The sequence below is a fragment of the Lepus europaeus genome, chromosome 5, assembly GCF_033115175.1.
Source record: "Lepus europaeus isolate LE1 chromosome 5, mLepTim1.pri, whole genome shotgun sequence".
NCBI lineage: Eukaryota > Metazoa > Chordata > Mammalia > Lagomorpha > Leporidae > Lepus > Lepus europaeus.
In genome coordinates, this window is record NC_084831.1 from 102443229 (window position 1) to 102459576 (window position 16348).

Sequence of the window (16348 nt, forward strand, 5' to 3'; positions counted from 1 at the left end):
AGGAAGACCTCTCTCTGTCTCTCTCTCTCACTGTCTGTAACTCTACTTCTAAAATACATAAATAAAATCTTTAAAAAAAAAAAAAAGAGGCGTTCTCTCTCTCTCTCTCTCTCTCTCTCTCTCTCTTTCTCTTTCTCTCTGTGTGTCTCCCTCCCCCTGTCACTTAGCCTTTCAGATAAAGGGGTAGATGTGTAGCACAGTTAAAGTCCCAGCCTGAGATGTCTACATCCTGTTTTCATAGTGCCTGATTTTACTCTCAGCTGCTCCATTTCAATCCAGCATTCCTGCTAATGCCTACCCTAGGAGGCTGCAGGTTATAGCTCAAGTATTTGGCTCCTTAATATCCACATGGGTGACTCGGGATTGAGTTTTGGACTTCTGGATTCAGCCTGGTCCAGCCCTAGCTATTGTGGTCGTTTGAGAAGTGATCTGACAGGTGAAAGATCTCTGTTGTCTCTCTGTCTCTCTACCAAATAAATAAAATGTGGGAAAAAGATTATTCTCATCTCTGTTCAACACTATAATTTCAGTTATTCCCCCATGTTTGTAATACTGTGCTTAAAAGTCTTAATCTCTATTCTTTCTTAGCCCACCAGACTTAACATTGGCATCTTGTACTTTATAACTGAAATAGATAAGTATTTCTGCAAATATTTCTTTCCTGCTCATTTTTTAAAATATTTATTTATTTATTTGAAAGGCAGAAGCAGAGAGAGAGAGAGAGAGAGAGAGAGAGAGAGGTCTTTCTCCACTAGTTCACTCCCCAAATACCTACAATAGCCAGAGCTAGGCCAAGCCAGAGCCAGGAACCAGGCACTCCATCCAGGTCTTCCACATGGGTGGCAGAGACCCAAGTACTTGGACCATCATTTGTTACCTCTCAGGCGCATTAGCAGAAAGCTGGGTTGGAAGTGGAGGAGCTGGAACTCAAACTGGCACTCTGATAGAAGATGCAGGTGTTGGCTGGTGCCATGGCTCAACAGGCTAATCCTCCACCTTGCGGCACCGGCACACCAGGTTCTAGTCCCGGTCGGGGTGCCGGTTTCTGTTCCGGTTGCCCCCCTTCCAGGCCAGCTCTCTGCTATGGCCAGGGAGTGCAGTGGAGGATGGCCCAAGTGCTTGGGCCCTGCACCCCATGGGAGACCAGGAGAAGCACCTGGCTCCTGCCATGGGATCAGCGCGGTGTGCCAGCCACAGCGCGCCGGCCGCGGCGGCCATTGGAGGGTGAACCAACGGCAAAGGAAGACCTTTCTCTCTGTCTCTCTCTCTCTCTCACTGTCCACTCTGCCTGTCAAAAAAAAAAAAGATGCAGGTGTCCTAACAGCATCTAAACCCACTGCCCCATAACACACCTGCCTTCATTTGGTTTTGTAAGAGAAACACTCAGCATTAGTAGTTCAGTTAATTTGTTCTAATTTTTGTTATTCAGGCAAAAGCTGCCCTCTATTGCATATCATTGTGCAAATGATAGCATGTACTCTTTGGTGTTTAAAAGCTGCTATATTAAAAGGGTGTTTCAAACTACATAAAAATGTAAGATGTATTTCTATAGTTAGTATTGTCAAGGATTTACTGTTATTCTGGAAAGTGACAGATCATAAAGTGAAGTTTTAGGGCTTTGCAATGAGTATTAATAGATATGTTTGATACTTAGGATATAATTTGTAGATTAATTGCCTTGATAACATTCTAAGGTACCATCTAATTTTCACATATTAGAAAAAATAAGAATATACGCTTTATTTTCATATCAGTAAATCTATGTGTCAAAATTTTCATGAATATATGAAATTTTGTACTGCATTTATTTAAAATTTTCACTGCATTTACAATAAGTTTGTAATTATAGAGTAAACTGAAAGTATGTCATCACAAAAATTAAAAGATAATAAAAGAAGGAGGAGAGAGTGGAAGTGAGGGAAAGAGGTTGGGAAATACCATTATATTCTTAAAACTGTATATATGAAATATATGAAATATGTTCCCTTTAAATAAATTAAAAATATTTTTTAAAAATAAAAAAGTTCCTATGGGTTTTTTTAAGCAATTAGAAAGTATGGCTTGCAGTGTTAAACACTTTTGTTCCATTTTCAGTTTATTTAGTACTTGATAACGCTTTTCAGTTTGTTAATTTGTTTTTTATTTTGACAAAGCTGTAAATGCACACTGTGTAGAGTCTGAGCACTACAGAGCATATCTTGGGAACCTGCAGTCCCATCACATTACCTAACGGGGAAGGAGTAAGAGAGCAACTGGATGGACTTCGCTCTCCTCCTCCCCTCCATGCTTCTGGTGTTTGTGCCTGTAGAGAAAAGAGATCCTGATTGATGCAAGTCCATAAAGGACTTCTTCCTGGGCCAGGAAGAAGGGTGGAGTCAGACTAGAATGACAAACAACTTCGATCCCAATAGCTCTGGTTTCTGTGAGCACTTTTTTTATTTTTAATTTATTTGACAGATAGAGTTAGACAGTGAGAGAGACAGAGAGAAAGATCTCACAGCGCTGGCCCATGTGAGCACTTTCTAGTTCCATTGTATGTTCTTTGTTTATAGCATTCTGTTCTTTTTGATACATGCAGTCTCTTTGTTGTTCTTCCTCTGAGGATTTTTCTCTTCCAGCATAGGCTCTGTTTTGTTGAAGTCAACGTTTCTTTTCATTTTGACCCCTGCCAAAGAGGCCTTGCTCCGGTGTCTGCTCGTAATTACCTGCGGCTCTAGCCGTTGAGGAGGAGCTTATCATCTCGGGTGTTTTCTGTAGGGTGAGCTGGCAGGGCTATTTTGTTGGAATTATCAACATCCATCTCTTCCCTTTGAGGCTGGCTGGGTTCCCCGGAGAATATTCTTCCCACATGTTGATGTATATATGCCTGACTCCAGGAGTGTGAGGAGCCAGGAGAGGGGAAGGAGGCTGGAAGTCTCAGCGTTCATCTGTCACTCCCCCCACTGTGCCCTTGTGCTGTTTGTTATTTCTGATACCTGCTCTCGAACCAGGCAGTCAGAGGTCCCTGTTTTCCTTGTCGGGAGAGCACGTCTGTCTTCTGCGAGAGTTAGGGAGAGGATCTGATAGTTGGCAGGTTAATAAAACGGTTTCCAGTCAAGCCCCCTGCCTTTGTCTCCACATTATTCTATTTGAAGAGCAATTTAAGATTCCTGCCCCTAGCTTTCGACATTACCAGTGTAAAACTCGGATTTCTTTAGTACACTAAATCAGTTTCCACTTTTTTGGCCCTGGCCACTCATTTTTTGTCTCCTCTATGGTTCTGTCTATTGAGATAATCCCTTTACTTTTTGTAGTGAGTTTTGGGGGATGGAGCAAAGGCTAATACAGGCAATCAACCTGCCATATTTAACTAGAAGTTTCCATAGAATTTTATAACAAGCATGAAATAACAGGTTTTTCAAGTGTTGCTTTTGGTTTTCTGATCATTCATCAGGGGTCTCAGTGACAGGAGCAGTCAACTGCCTTGAAGCTCGGAACACACCTGCAGTACATCTGCATATGCTCTGGGGGAGCTCCAGAGGCTGTGCCTGATGTCTTCAGCAAGTCTTAAGGCCAAGAGATATTAGGAGGGAAGCAACATTAAAAATAATCCTGTCTTTTTTGTTACTTATTGTTTTCATTATTATTCAGTACTTTTTTAAAGAAACTTATTTTTGAGTGTACAGATTAGCTACTGCTTTTCTTGCTGGGGATGCCTCAGATTGCCCGGTAGGTACCTCCAGATCCATCCTTTGCCAGATAACTCTCATTCTGCCTGTGCTGTGACCATACCAATAAATTGCACCCCTCCTGGATTTCAATGGAAAGTTTCCTGTAACACATAACATATACTCTTTTTTTTATTTTTATTTATTTATTTATTTATTTTGACAGAGTGGACAGTGAGTGAGAGAGACAGAGAGAAAGGTCCTCCTTTTCCGTTGGTTCACCCTCCAATGGCCACCGCAGCCAGCGCACCGCGCTAATCCGATGGCAGGAGCCAGGTACCTCTCCTGGTCTACCATGCTGGTACAGGGCCCAAGCACTTGGGCCATCCTCCACTGCACTCCCAGGCCACAGCAGAGAGCTGGCCTGGAAGAGGAGCAATTGGGACAGAATCCGGCACCCTGACCGGGACTAGAACCCGGGGTGCCAGCGCCACAGGCAGAGGATTAGCCAAGTGAGCTGCGGCACCAGCCAACGTATACTCTTTATACTATAATTCATTAAGTCACCTAAGGGCTCCTAATGACAAAACATTAAATGGCTAAAATTATCATAGTGAAACATGATAAAATACACTCCTTCCTCTTGCATTTCTGTATCTGTTTATATGTATGTAAGTAAACACCTGCACATGCCACATGCAAACACATACTTGGTTTTGTTTTATTTTGTTTTGTCTCATTTAAAATTCTTATTCTTGGTTTTCTGTATATTGATGAAGAGATCCGTAAATGCTAACTCGTCCTAATACAAATTATCACGTTTACTGCAGCCGTTTTTCCCGTCTTCAGCCTTTGTCTAAATTTTCAGTCCCATCAGTCACTCCATGGCAGTGACTGCACATAACTCCTTTCCTAAGAAAATGAAAACCATGCAGCCTGGGCTCTTTCCTTTCTCTTTTCCTTTCTTTAAATCATGCATCATCTTTCTTTTCTTTCTTTATTAGGGGAGTAATCCTTCTTTTCTAAACCTGAGCCCTCTTCTGCCTATACAGAATGATAGAACACCATGTTCACGGAAACTTGAAAACGTGAAGTTGTTGGGGGAAAAATGCAGATTTCTGTTTGTGGACAAGCTTTACAGCTGAACAGGCCTTATGTTGAATGCCTGTTTTGCTACTTTCTACCTCAATGATCATTTGTTTCTAACTTCTGTCCTTGGACTTCATTTTCCTTATCTATGAAGTGAGTAAGATCCCAGCTTCCTCCTAGAGTGGTGCTGAGATTAATGAGCATGTTTCAAACTCTCAGTAAATGTTAGCTCCTGTTGTATTTGTCACTGCAGTAAGATTACTTACTATAGCTCATCTCAGAATAAATATTTGTTTATACTTAGAATAAGTGTTTATATTTCTGTCCCTTTGCACTAACTATAAGCATAAGCCATACAAAGTTAGGAACTCTGTTCTTCCCTCTTCTATTTTAAACATCTAGCACATACCCAACACACTTAAAATAGGTGTACATTGTGTGCTAACTAGTGAGACCTCAATTACATTGTCAAATAGTGGAGCATCTGGGGCCAGCGCTGTGGCATAGTAGACTGGATCTCCACCTGCTGCACCAGCATCCCATATGGGCACCTGTTTGAGTCCCGACTGTTCTACTTCCCATCTAGCTCTCTGCTGATGGCCTGGGAAAGCAGTGGAAGATGGCCCAAGTGCTTGGACCCCTGCACCTGCATGGGAGACCTGGAGGAGGCTCCTGGCTCCTGGCTTTGGATCAGCCCTGCTCTGGCTGTTGTGGCCATTTGGGGAGATTGAGGACCTCTCTCTCTGCCTTTCCCTCTCTACCTGTAACTTTGCTCTCAAATAGATCTTTAAATAAATAAATAGTAGAGCATCAGTTTATATTGATTGAATGCATAAATTTACTCTTTTTGGTATCTTTTTATCTTCCTTGTGCATGATTAAAACCTTCCAAAGATTTTCAGATCACATTGTTAAGAATTTGTTTTCTTCCTCTTCCTGTTTCCAAATACTGGCTTTTAATATCATTTTTGTATTACAGATGACTGAAATATATATATGTGTGCTTATAATATGTTATCAATAATAATTAATTGGATCTTTTTCCCCCTTTTAGGGAAGTGGTACAAGCAAACTGTGTTCACTGGAGAAAGAAATTCTCATTTATGTGCAAAATGAGTGCAAGTGCCACCACGGGCATCCTGGATCCTTGTATCTACAGAGTGTCTGTGAGGAAGGTAAAAAAATTAGCCTACAATGTCTCCTCTTTCAGAAACCATCACTTTATTTACCTCTGTTTTACCTTTATTGTTAGAATATGTGATATGTAATTTATCTTCACACTTATAGCGATAATTGAAATTACTGTGGCAAATATGCTGAAATTAAAAATCAAAATATTATTTGAGGAGCTTCATCTCACTATCACTGAACTTACATGTATTAACCTCATCTGTACTAGTCTATATGTCTATAGGTCTATATTCTGCCGTGTATTTTGTTAGACATGGTTCTGAGTCTGTATATATTATGTCTAATAACAACCCTAAAATTAGGTATTAGGTATTATTTTCCCCGTTTTCACAAAAACCAAAGTTCAGAAAGGTTAAATTACTTGCCCATATTTGCAAAGCTAATAAATAATCAAGTAGGAACTCAAACACAAATATTTCTGATTGCAAATCTGTGTCTTTTTTTGTATGTATATATATTTTTTCATATATTAGGTTGAGGCATATTACCAATAATCTACAAAGGTGACAGTTTCATATGGCCAACATAAGTATGTGATCTTGCCTTTTTTGGGTAAAAAACAGTAATCCATGTAATCCATTAGTCACCACTACTAGTAAATTAAATGACCAGCTTTAAAATGTAAACTCTATATTTCACATTTTATATACACTTTGAAAATTATCAAGCTAAAATGTGTATATATTATCAAAAATTAAATAGAGAAAGATTTAGAATAAAGATAAACACAGTAAGAAAATAAATTTCAAATTTTTAAAGATTTTTATTTATTAGTTTGAAAAGCATAATTACAGAGAGAGAGGGAGAGAGGGGTCTTCCATCCACTGGTTCACTCCCCAAGTGGCAACAATGACTGAGGTTGGGCCATGCAGAAGCCGGGAGCATAAAACTCTATCTGGTCTCCCACGTGAATGTAAACTCTGCATTTCTGTAAACTCTGCATTTCAGATAAACAAATGAGAAGCCATTTTGACAAATTAACAACCTCAAGTGTATATTTTATGCTTTACCAAAAAATACTATAAGCATCTCCTTCCTTCTTTCTTTCCTTTCCATCTTTCTTTTAAAAAAAATAAAGAAAATTTTGTATTAAAAAATACTATAGGGGCTAGCGCTGTGGCTTAGTGGGTTAAGCTGCCACCTGCAGTGCCAGCATTCTATATGGGCACTGGTTTGAGTCCCGGCTGCTCCACTTCTGATCCAGCTGTCTGCTATGGCCTGGGGAAGCAGTGATAAATGGCCCAAGTCCTTGGGCTCCTGTACCCACGTGGGAGACCTGGAAGAACCTCCAGGCTCCTGGCTTCAGATCAGCTCTGCACCAGCCATTGCAGCCATTTGGGGAGTGAACCAGTAGATAGAAGACCTCTCTCTCTTCTCTCTCTGCCTCTGCCTCTCTATAATTCTCCTTTCAAATAAATAAGTAAATCTTTTAAAAAAAAAAAAAAAGCTATAATGACATCAGACAACTAATTTATTTAGTATAAGAAGAGCATCTTCAAATTGATCAATAAGAAAAAGATGAACAACCCTTTAGAAAAACAGGCAAGGGGATTTGGGTCTGGGCTCCATCTGCTGCCATCCTCCTCTGGACACAGTGGTGCAGCTCCCCAGCTCTACCCAGTGTAGAAGAATCCTGCTGCACCTGGCACAGAGACATTGGACGGGGCCAAGAGGAAGAAGGTGGTCCCGGTCTCTGCTGTCATGAAGAAGCAGGGAGTCCAGAAGACGGTAAAGCTTCTGTTTGAGAAAAGGTCTGAGAACTTTGGCATTGGACAGGACATCCAGCCAAGAGGGACCTCATCCATTTTGTCAAGTTGCCCCACTACTTTGAGCTGCAGCGGTAGAGGGCCATCCTATGTAAGTGGCTGAAGGTGCCTCCTGACATTAACCAGTTCATCCAGGCCCTGGACTGCCAGACAGCTACTCAGCTGCTGAAACTGGCCCTTGGGTACAGGCCAGAGATGAAACAAAAGAAGCAGAGGCTGCTGGTCCAGCCCAAGAAGAAAGCTACTAGCAAAGGGGACGTCCCCACCCAGACTGCCTGTCCTCTGGGCAAGTATCAACACTGCCACTATCTTGGTGGAGAATGAGAAGGCACAGCTGGTAATGATTGCACGTGATGTGGATCTCATTGAGTCAGTTGTCTTCTTGCCCACCCTGTGTTGTAAGGTGGGGGTTCCTTGCTACATCTTCAAGGGAAAGGCCCGGCTGGGGAATCTGGTCACAGGAAGATTTGCACCACTGTCATCTTCATGCAAGTGAACTCGGAACACAGGGTGACTCTGGCAGGTGGTGGAAGAAGCCATCAGGACCAATCACAGTGACAGATACAATGTGATCCACCGTCGCTGGGGATGCAACGTCTTGGCTCCCAAATCTGTGGTTGTCATTGCCAAGCTGGAAAAGACCAAGGCTAGAGAACTTGCCAAAAAGCTTAGATAAATGTACACTGTTGAATTCCCTGTACAGAGTAATAAAGATTCTCCAAAAAAGAAAGAAACAGAAAAATAGGCAAGAAACACAGATATACACATTCTATAAAAAAGAAAGTGCAAATAGCGTTTAAGCAAATAAAAAATATACTCAATCTCATACATATAAATTAAAACTACAAAAGATAGCAGTTGGCCGGCGCCGTGGCTCAACAGGCTAATCCTCCGCCTTGCAGCGCCAGCACACCGGGTTCTAGTCCCGGTCGGGGCACCGATCCTGTCCCGGTTGCCCCTCTTCCAGGCCAGCTCTCTGCTGTGGCCAGGGAGTGCAGTGGAGGATGGCCCAAGTGCTTGGGCCCTGCACCCCATGGGAGACCAGGAGAAGCACCTGGCTCCTGCCATCGGATCAGCGCGGTGCGCCGTCCGCAGTGCGCTACCGCGGCGGCCATTGGAGGGTGAACCAACGGCAAAAGAAGACCTTCCTCTCTGTCTCTCTCTCACTGTCCACTCTGCCTGTCAAAAAAAAAAAAAAAAAAAAGATAGCAGTTTTTTACCTGTAAATTTGACGAAGATTAAAAAGTTTGATAATACACACTGTTACCAAAGACACAGGGAAACAGTCACCTGTCAGCAGATCTGTGAGTGCCTTCAGTGCAGTGTGTCAGATACCGATCTAGGCACTGGCATGACAGTGGGAGCTGGAATGAGTTCCTACACTTAAGGACTGTACTTTCTGGTTGAGGGCACTGGAGAGGAAACATTCATCTCTTCCAGTTTCCAGTTGCCTCAGGCATTCTTTGACTTGCAAATACATCACTCCATTTCCACAACTGTCTTCTCCCTTTGTATCATCACATCATCTTCCTTCTGTGTATCTGTCCTTGTACAAATTTCCTCCCCTATTAGGACAGCAGTCATGTTGTATTAGGATCTCCTTTAACTTGATTACCTCTAAAAGCACTGGAAATCAGGACTTCAGCCTATCTTTTGAGGGGAGGGGAGACACAATTCAACCCATACCAAGCCCCAAGAGTAGAATAAACCTGGAGATTTATTCTTCTGAAATTAAAGGACTAGCTTATTGCAGACCACCCCTCTCTCTAAGAATAACCAGAGAAGCTAGAAAAAATATCAACAGCTTCTTGAATGCATCAGAAGGTACCAAGGAAATGCATGAGGTTTGTATTTGTAAATAAAAAGTTTCTTAGGAAAAAAACAATAAATAAATAAAGTAGTATCAAAAAAATAACAGGTACCAAGGTAGTAAGGACCTAAGGGACTTAGAATCATGAAGGTGAGCATAAAGAGATGAGCCTGGTATTTGGAATTGCTTTTATCCATGAAGCATTTGTTTGCTTGTAAGGAATGGCTGAGTGGCAAAGAAGCTGAGCTGAAATTACGACAATCTTACAGAACTAAAGAGACAAAAATAGAGCCCAGCGCCCAATAAGGAAAGGGGGAATTGGTAGTAAATGGCCTAAGCTTTCAGTTTGAGCTCTCTAAGAGTATTTACCTAGGAGGAGTGTTTTGTATACAGCAGCCCTTACAAAGACTAAACTCCAGCTTCCCATCTGCTCAGTGACTTCTTGAATAAGACTTAATCTGCATCTACCTTACTGCTTGCCAGGCACAAATATGTATCTTCTCTGACAGAAACGTCACTCTGAACCTCAAGTTATTGCTTCCAGTTTTCATATACAATTCCTGTGAGACATGGCTGCATGATCAGAAATCAAATAAAAAAAATAGATGACAAAAACAGAATCATGAAAGATACAGATTTTGGAAACTTCAAAGATAATTTTACAATAACTGATTAGTGAGCAAGAGGAAAATTTCATCAAAGAACTAGAAACTAGAAAAAAGCGATTAAATTCTAGAACTCAAAGAATGCATTTTCTAAAATTTAAAGCCAAACAAATTTAAAATCCAACAAATTTAAAATCCAACAAATGGATTTTTTTTTTTTTTTTTTTTTGATAGGCAGAGTTAGTGAGAGAGAGAGACAGAGAGAAAGGTCTTCCTTTTTGCCGTTGGTTCACCCTCCCATGGCCGCTGCGGCCGGCGCATCTCGCTGATCTGAAGCCAGGAGCCAGGTGCTTCTCCTGGTCTCCCATGTGGGTGCAGGACCCAAGGACTTGGGCCATCCTCCACTGCCTTCCCGGGCCATAGCAGAGAGCTGGCCTGGAAGAGGGGCAACCAGGATAGATTCCGGCGCCCCAACCGGGACTAGAACCCGGTGTGCCCGCGCCGCAAGGCGGAGGATTAGCCTGTTAAGCCACGGCACCAGCCTAACAAATGGATTTAATAACAGGTTTACCACAACTGAAGAGAACATTGATAAATTGAAAAATAAGACAGGAGAAAATATTCAGATTAAATCATGGAGGGAAAGGGTGGAATGTACAGGAAAAAAGTATAAGACATGTAGAAAACAGTATAAAAGTCTAACGTACATGTAATTGGGCCACAGAAGAAGAGTTTGTGGCTGAAATTCTTCCAAACTTCATAAAAGACAACAGATTCAAAAGTATTAAGATATTTAAATGACAGATGACCAGGCTGGCTGAAGCATGGGAAACACTAACAGAGGAAGTTCTTGGTGATAAGGGTGGACATCCTAGGTCCAGCTGGGCTTTTATGGCCTTGGTAAAGAGCGTATATTTTATTCTAAGTGTAGTTGGGAGTCCATTGGAGGATTTTTATAAAGAGAAACGTGATCTTCCATGATATCATTTCTGCTGCTGAGGAGGACGAACTGGAGAGGCCAATCACCTGGGTGGCTGTGGGTCTAGGGAGAAACACTTAAGTTTTAGCATGTATTATAACACACAGAAGGGCATTCGTTTGGGCAATCAGATGCTCAAGTAAAGGTAGAGGAGTCTGTTTCTGTAGAGGAAGAAATGAAAATTAGAGTTCAGCTAACATTCTGCTGCTGAGAGGTAAAGAGCATGAAGACAACCTGTGGCTTTAACAAATAAGATCATTTGTATTCTTAAGATTTTTTTTTTTTTTTGACAGGCAGAGTGGACAGTGAGAGAGAGAGACAGAGAGAAAGGTCTTCCTTTTGCCGTTGGTTAATCCCCCAATGGCCACTGCGGCCGGCGCACCGCGCTGATCCGAAGCCAGGAGCCAGGTGCTTATCCTGGTCTCCCATTGGGTGCTGGGCCCAAGCACTTGGGCCATCCTCCACTGCCTTCCTGGGCCACAGCAGAGAGCTGGACTGGAAGAGGAGCAACTGGGACAGAATCCGGCACCCCAACCGGGACTAGAAACCGGTGTGCCAGCGCCGCAGGCAGAGGATTAGCCTAGTGAGCCCCGGCAGCGGCCTGTATTCTTAAGATTTAAGACAGAGGGAAAGTCAAGACCAAAACCCATCTGAATGAGAAAGTGAGGCACAGCAAACACAGATAAATCTTTTGAGCAGTTTGGCTTTAGAGGAGAGCAAAGAGAAGAATCAGCTAGGGACAAGGATTATCTGAAGGAAGTTTTGTTTGTTTAATGGAGGGGGATATTAAGGAATATGTTGAGACTTAGCAATGAAGAAAGATTTGTACATTCTTAACAGGGTAGATCTAGTGGTATGGCCACGCCTGGCATCATTGGGGCAGCAAAAGGGAGGAGCAGGGAGTATTCGTGAACAGTAATAAATAGAGTTCATATAAATTGCTTCTCAGTTCATTTAATTTCACTGTTCTAAAGATGGGAATAATAGGTAATGCATTATGTATCTGATTATGAAAGAAAGATAAGAGACAATTCCAAGCGTGTTTTACAAGTTAGTAGAGGGGGCAGGGTGTTGTAACACAATACATGAAACCATGGCTTGGGGTGCCCACATCTCATATCAGAGTACTTGGAATCAAATCCTGCCTCCACTTCTCTTCCAGCTTCCTGCTAATTTGCCTGAAGGCAGAGATGATGACACAAGTACTTGAGCTTCTACTACCTACATGGGAGACCTGGGGGGAGCTCCTGTCTCACGGTGGCAGCCTGACCCAGCCGTGGCTCTTGCAGCCATTTGGAAAATGAATCAGTAGATGGAAGATCTCTGTCTTTCAAATAACCAAAATAAATAAATAGACCTATTTTAAAGATTTATTTATTTTAAAGGCAGAGTTACAGAGAGGCAGAAAGAGAGAGAGATCGAGGTCTTCAATCTGCTAGCTCACTCCTCAGATGGCTGCAACAGCTGGAGCTGCACCAATCCAAAGCCAGGATCTTCTTCTGGGTCTCCCATGAGGTTTCAGGGGCCCAAGGACTTGGGCCATCTTCTACTGCTTTCCCAGGCCATAGCAGAGAGTGGAAGTGAAACAGCCAGGACTTGAAGAGGAGCCCATATAGGATGCCATCACTGCTGGCAGTGGCTTTACTTGCCACAGCGCTGGCCCCAATAGACATTCTTTTTTTTTTTTTTTTTTTTTTTTTGACAGGCAGAGTTAGAGAGAGACAGCGAGAAAGGTCTTCCTTCCGTTGGTTCATCCCCCAAATGGCCGCTATGGCCGGTGTGCTGCACCAATCCGAACCCAGGAGCCAGGTGCTTCCTCCTGGTCTCCCATGCGGGTGCAGGGCCCAAGCACTTGGGCCATCCTCCACTGCCTTCCCAGGCCACAGCAGAGAGCTGGACTGGAAGAGGAGCAACCAGTACAGAATCCAGCTCCACAACCGGGACTAGAATCCAGGGTACCAGCACCACAGGCAGAGGATTAGCCAAGTGAGCTGCAGCACCGGCCAAATAGACATTTTTTAAAAGTGGATGCAGGGAGAGGATCTTGGCTCTAATAATGATGGTGAACACATACGGAGTACCTGTGTGCTAGCATTCTAACTATTTTATACTTTATTGTCTGTGAAGTTCTAAATCCAAAACTTTGGCCAATTAATGTACATTTATATATTTTTAAGTTAAAATCAAATGTGCCAGCACTGTGGAGTAGTGGACTAAGCCTCTGCCTGTGGCGCCAGAATCCCATATGGGCACCGGTTCGTATCCCAGCTGCTCCTTTTTTGATCCAGCTCTCTGCTATGGCTTAGGAAAGCAGTAGATGATGGCCAAGTGCTTGGGCTCTTGCACCTGTGTGGGAGACCCAGAAGAAGCTCCTGGCTTCTGGCTTTGGATCAGCCCAGCTCCTGCCATTACAGCCATTTGGGGAGTGAACCAGAGGATGGGAGACCTCTCTGTCTCTCTTTCCTCTGTCTCCCTCTCTCTTCTCTCTCTCTCTCTCTCTCTACCTCCCTTTGTAACTCTGTCTTTCTCAAATAAATAAAATAAATCTTAAAAAAAAAAAAAAAAACAAAGCATATACTAGGTTCGGCACTCTGGTGCAGCAGGTTAAGCTGCCATCTATATATGGGTACCAGTTGGAGTCCCAGCTGCTCCATGTCCAATCTGTCTTCCTGCTTTTGCACCTGAGAAAGCAGTGAATGGCCCAAATCCTTGGGCCCCTGTATCCATATGGGAGACCTGGATGAAGCTCCTGGTTCCTGACTTCAAACTGGCCTAGCACTGGCTTCTGTGGCCACAGGGGAAGTCAACCAGTGGATGAAAGATATCTATCTAGCTCTCGCCCGTTCCCTCGCTCTCTCTCTCCCCCTCCCTGTAATTATGACTTTCAAATAAATAAATACATCTTTAAAAATAAGAACATTGGGGCCGGCGCTGTGGTGCAGTGGCTTAATGCCCTGGCCTGAAACACCAGCATCCCATATGGGCTGCAGTTCGAGACGCAGCTGCTCCACTTCCCATCCAGCTCTCTACTATGGCCTGGGAAAGCAGTAGAATATGGACCAAGTCCTTGGGCCCCTGAACCCACGTGGGAGACCCAGAAGAAGCTCTGGCTCCTAGCTTCGGATTGGCACAGCTCCAGCCATGCGGCCAATTGGGGAGTAAACCATTGGATGGAAGAATTCTCTCTTTCTCTCTCTCTCTCTCTCTCTCTCTCTTTTTTAAGAACGATTTATTTATTTACTTGCAAGTCAGAGTTACACAGAGAGAGGTGAGGCAGAGAGAGAGAGAGAGAGGTCTTCCATCCAATGGTTCACTCCCCAGTTGGCCGCAACGGCCAGAGCTGTGCTGATCCAAAGCCAGGAGCCAGGAGCTCCTTCCGAATCTCCCACACGGGTGCAGGGGCCCAAGGACTTGGGCCATCTTATACTGCTTTCCCAGGCCAGAGCAGAGAGCTGGATAGGAAGTGGAGCAGCCGGGTCTCGAACCAGCGCCCATATGGGATGCTGGCGCTTCAAGTCAGGGCATTAACCTGCTGCGCCATAGCGCTGGTCTCTCTCTCTCTCTCTCTCTCTCTCTCTCTCTCTCTCTGTCTTTCTCTCTGTGTAACTCTGCCTTTCAAATAAATGAGTAAATCTTTTTTAAAAATAATAAAAATAAGAACATTGTCTCTGGGATGAGGTTTCAACTCTTGCTGAAACCCTTCCATAACGTGTTAGTGTACTTAACTAACCAAGAAAGAAATTTAGCTTTGGCAACTTAGGCTTTTGCAATGAGCCCAGGATACTTTTGAGTGATTTCTTCCTCAGCAAATAAATAAACCATTAGCTTGTCTTCTCACCATTTCTGTTGGATTAAAATTACACATTAAATAAAAATTCATGACAAATGCCCTAAACAGCACTCTGACCTCAGAATCAGCCCTTAAGACATTCAGATCTGGCTCAAAAGCCCATGAGAGCATTTCAGGCATGGAAAGCCAAGACACTGTGGCAAAAAATGATCTACATGAAGGATCTCTGTGAGTGAGATCCCAGTGGAAAGAAGGGGCTGTCGAAGAAGTATGTACTTTTCTCTGAAGGGAGGAGAGAACTTCCACTTTGCTTATGGCCCTGTCTAAATACTGACAGAACTTGTGGACTCAAAAGGCTTCCATAGCCTTGGCAGCTCATGACAAGAACTTCGGACAATTACTGATGTCATACATAAGAGTGTCAATTGTTAAATCAACAACAGGAATCACTGTGCACTCAATCCCCACGTAGGACCTCTGTCCTTAAGGAGTTGTACTATGAGAATTAACTATAAAACTTGTCTTCAAACAGTACTTTATACTTTGTGTATCTGTGTGGGTGCAAACTGTTGAAATCTTTGCTTAGTATAGAGTTGGTCTTCTGTATATAAAAATAAGTAAAAATAAATCTTAATGAAGAATGGGATGGAAGAGGGAGTAAGAGGTGGGACGAGAATGTGGCTGGGAGGGTGGGTATGGTGGGGAAGAGCCGCTATACTCCTAAAGCTATACCTATGAAATTTGTATTCATTAAACAAAAGCTTTCTTAAAAAATAAAATAAATAAAAGTTCTGATAATTTTGGAGATGTTATGGGAGTCCAAATAGTTGGATTTAGGATCATCAGAATTTTACTGTCTATGATATGTGCCAACATATAAATTCTACTTCTGAATGATTTGACATGCCTTTAATTGTAAACCTTTATATTATATCCTTACAGTGTTTTTTTTCTCCTTGGCAGGAATTAAAAGGCGGAAAAGCATATGCAAAGGTAAGTAAGTGTTCTTTAATTCTTTTGGAACTTACAGTATCACTCATTGCTATTTATAGACTTAAAAATGAAATTATTTTCTAGTTGTGAAATCTTGGCTGTTTTTAACTAAAGCAACTTGGAAGCTGAACAATTGAATCTGACAATAACTTATAGGCATAGTCATCCTAATACTGATCAAAGGATGTCATTCTTTCATTTCAGCTTCCCTAGAGAGGATGAGCTGTGGCTTGCATTAATCTATAGGGAGCCGATCATTTAAACAGTGTCACCTGGGTTGTATTCTGGTACCTACCTCTTCCCAATATAGGAGGACCCCTCTGTGCTCTCTTAGTACTCTGTTGTCCTTTGTTACATTTACTAGCTGTGTGGAATTTCTAATAAATGTGCTCATCTTTTTCTGAATAGAAAGAATTTGTAATAAGAGTATTGCATGAGCATCTCTTAACCTCAAAGGTCAATGTCAAAAATTCAAAAAA

The 16348-nt window shown here is 42.6% G+C and overlaps 1 protein-coding gene and 1 pseudogene across 1 annotated transcript in view; both read left to right on the forward strand.

Moving 5' to 3' along the window:
* Window positions 1–16348, forward strand: part of EEIG2 (EEIG family member 2) — a 79320-nt gene that overhangs the window by 20296 nt on the left and 42676 nt on the right. Inside the window, exons 2-3 of the mRNA XM_062191862.1 lie at window positions 5790–5910; window positions 15840–15869. Of these exons, the coding sequence (XP_062047846.1) occupies window positions 5790–5910; window positions 15840–15869 (151 nt within the window). The remainder of the gene's footprint in view (window positions 1–5789; window positions 5911–15839; window positions 15870–16348) is intronic.
* Window positions 6443–8368, forward strand: LOC133760502 (large ribosomal subunit protein eL8-like; annotated as a pseudogene).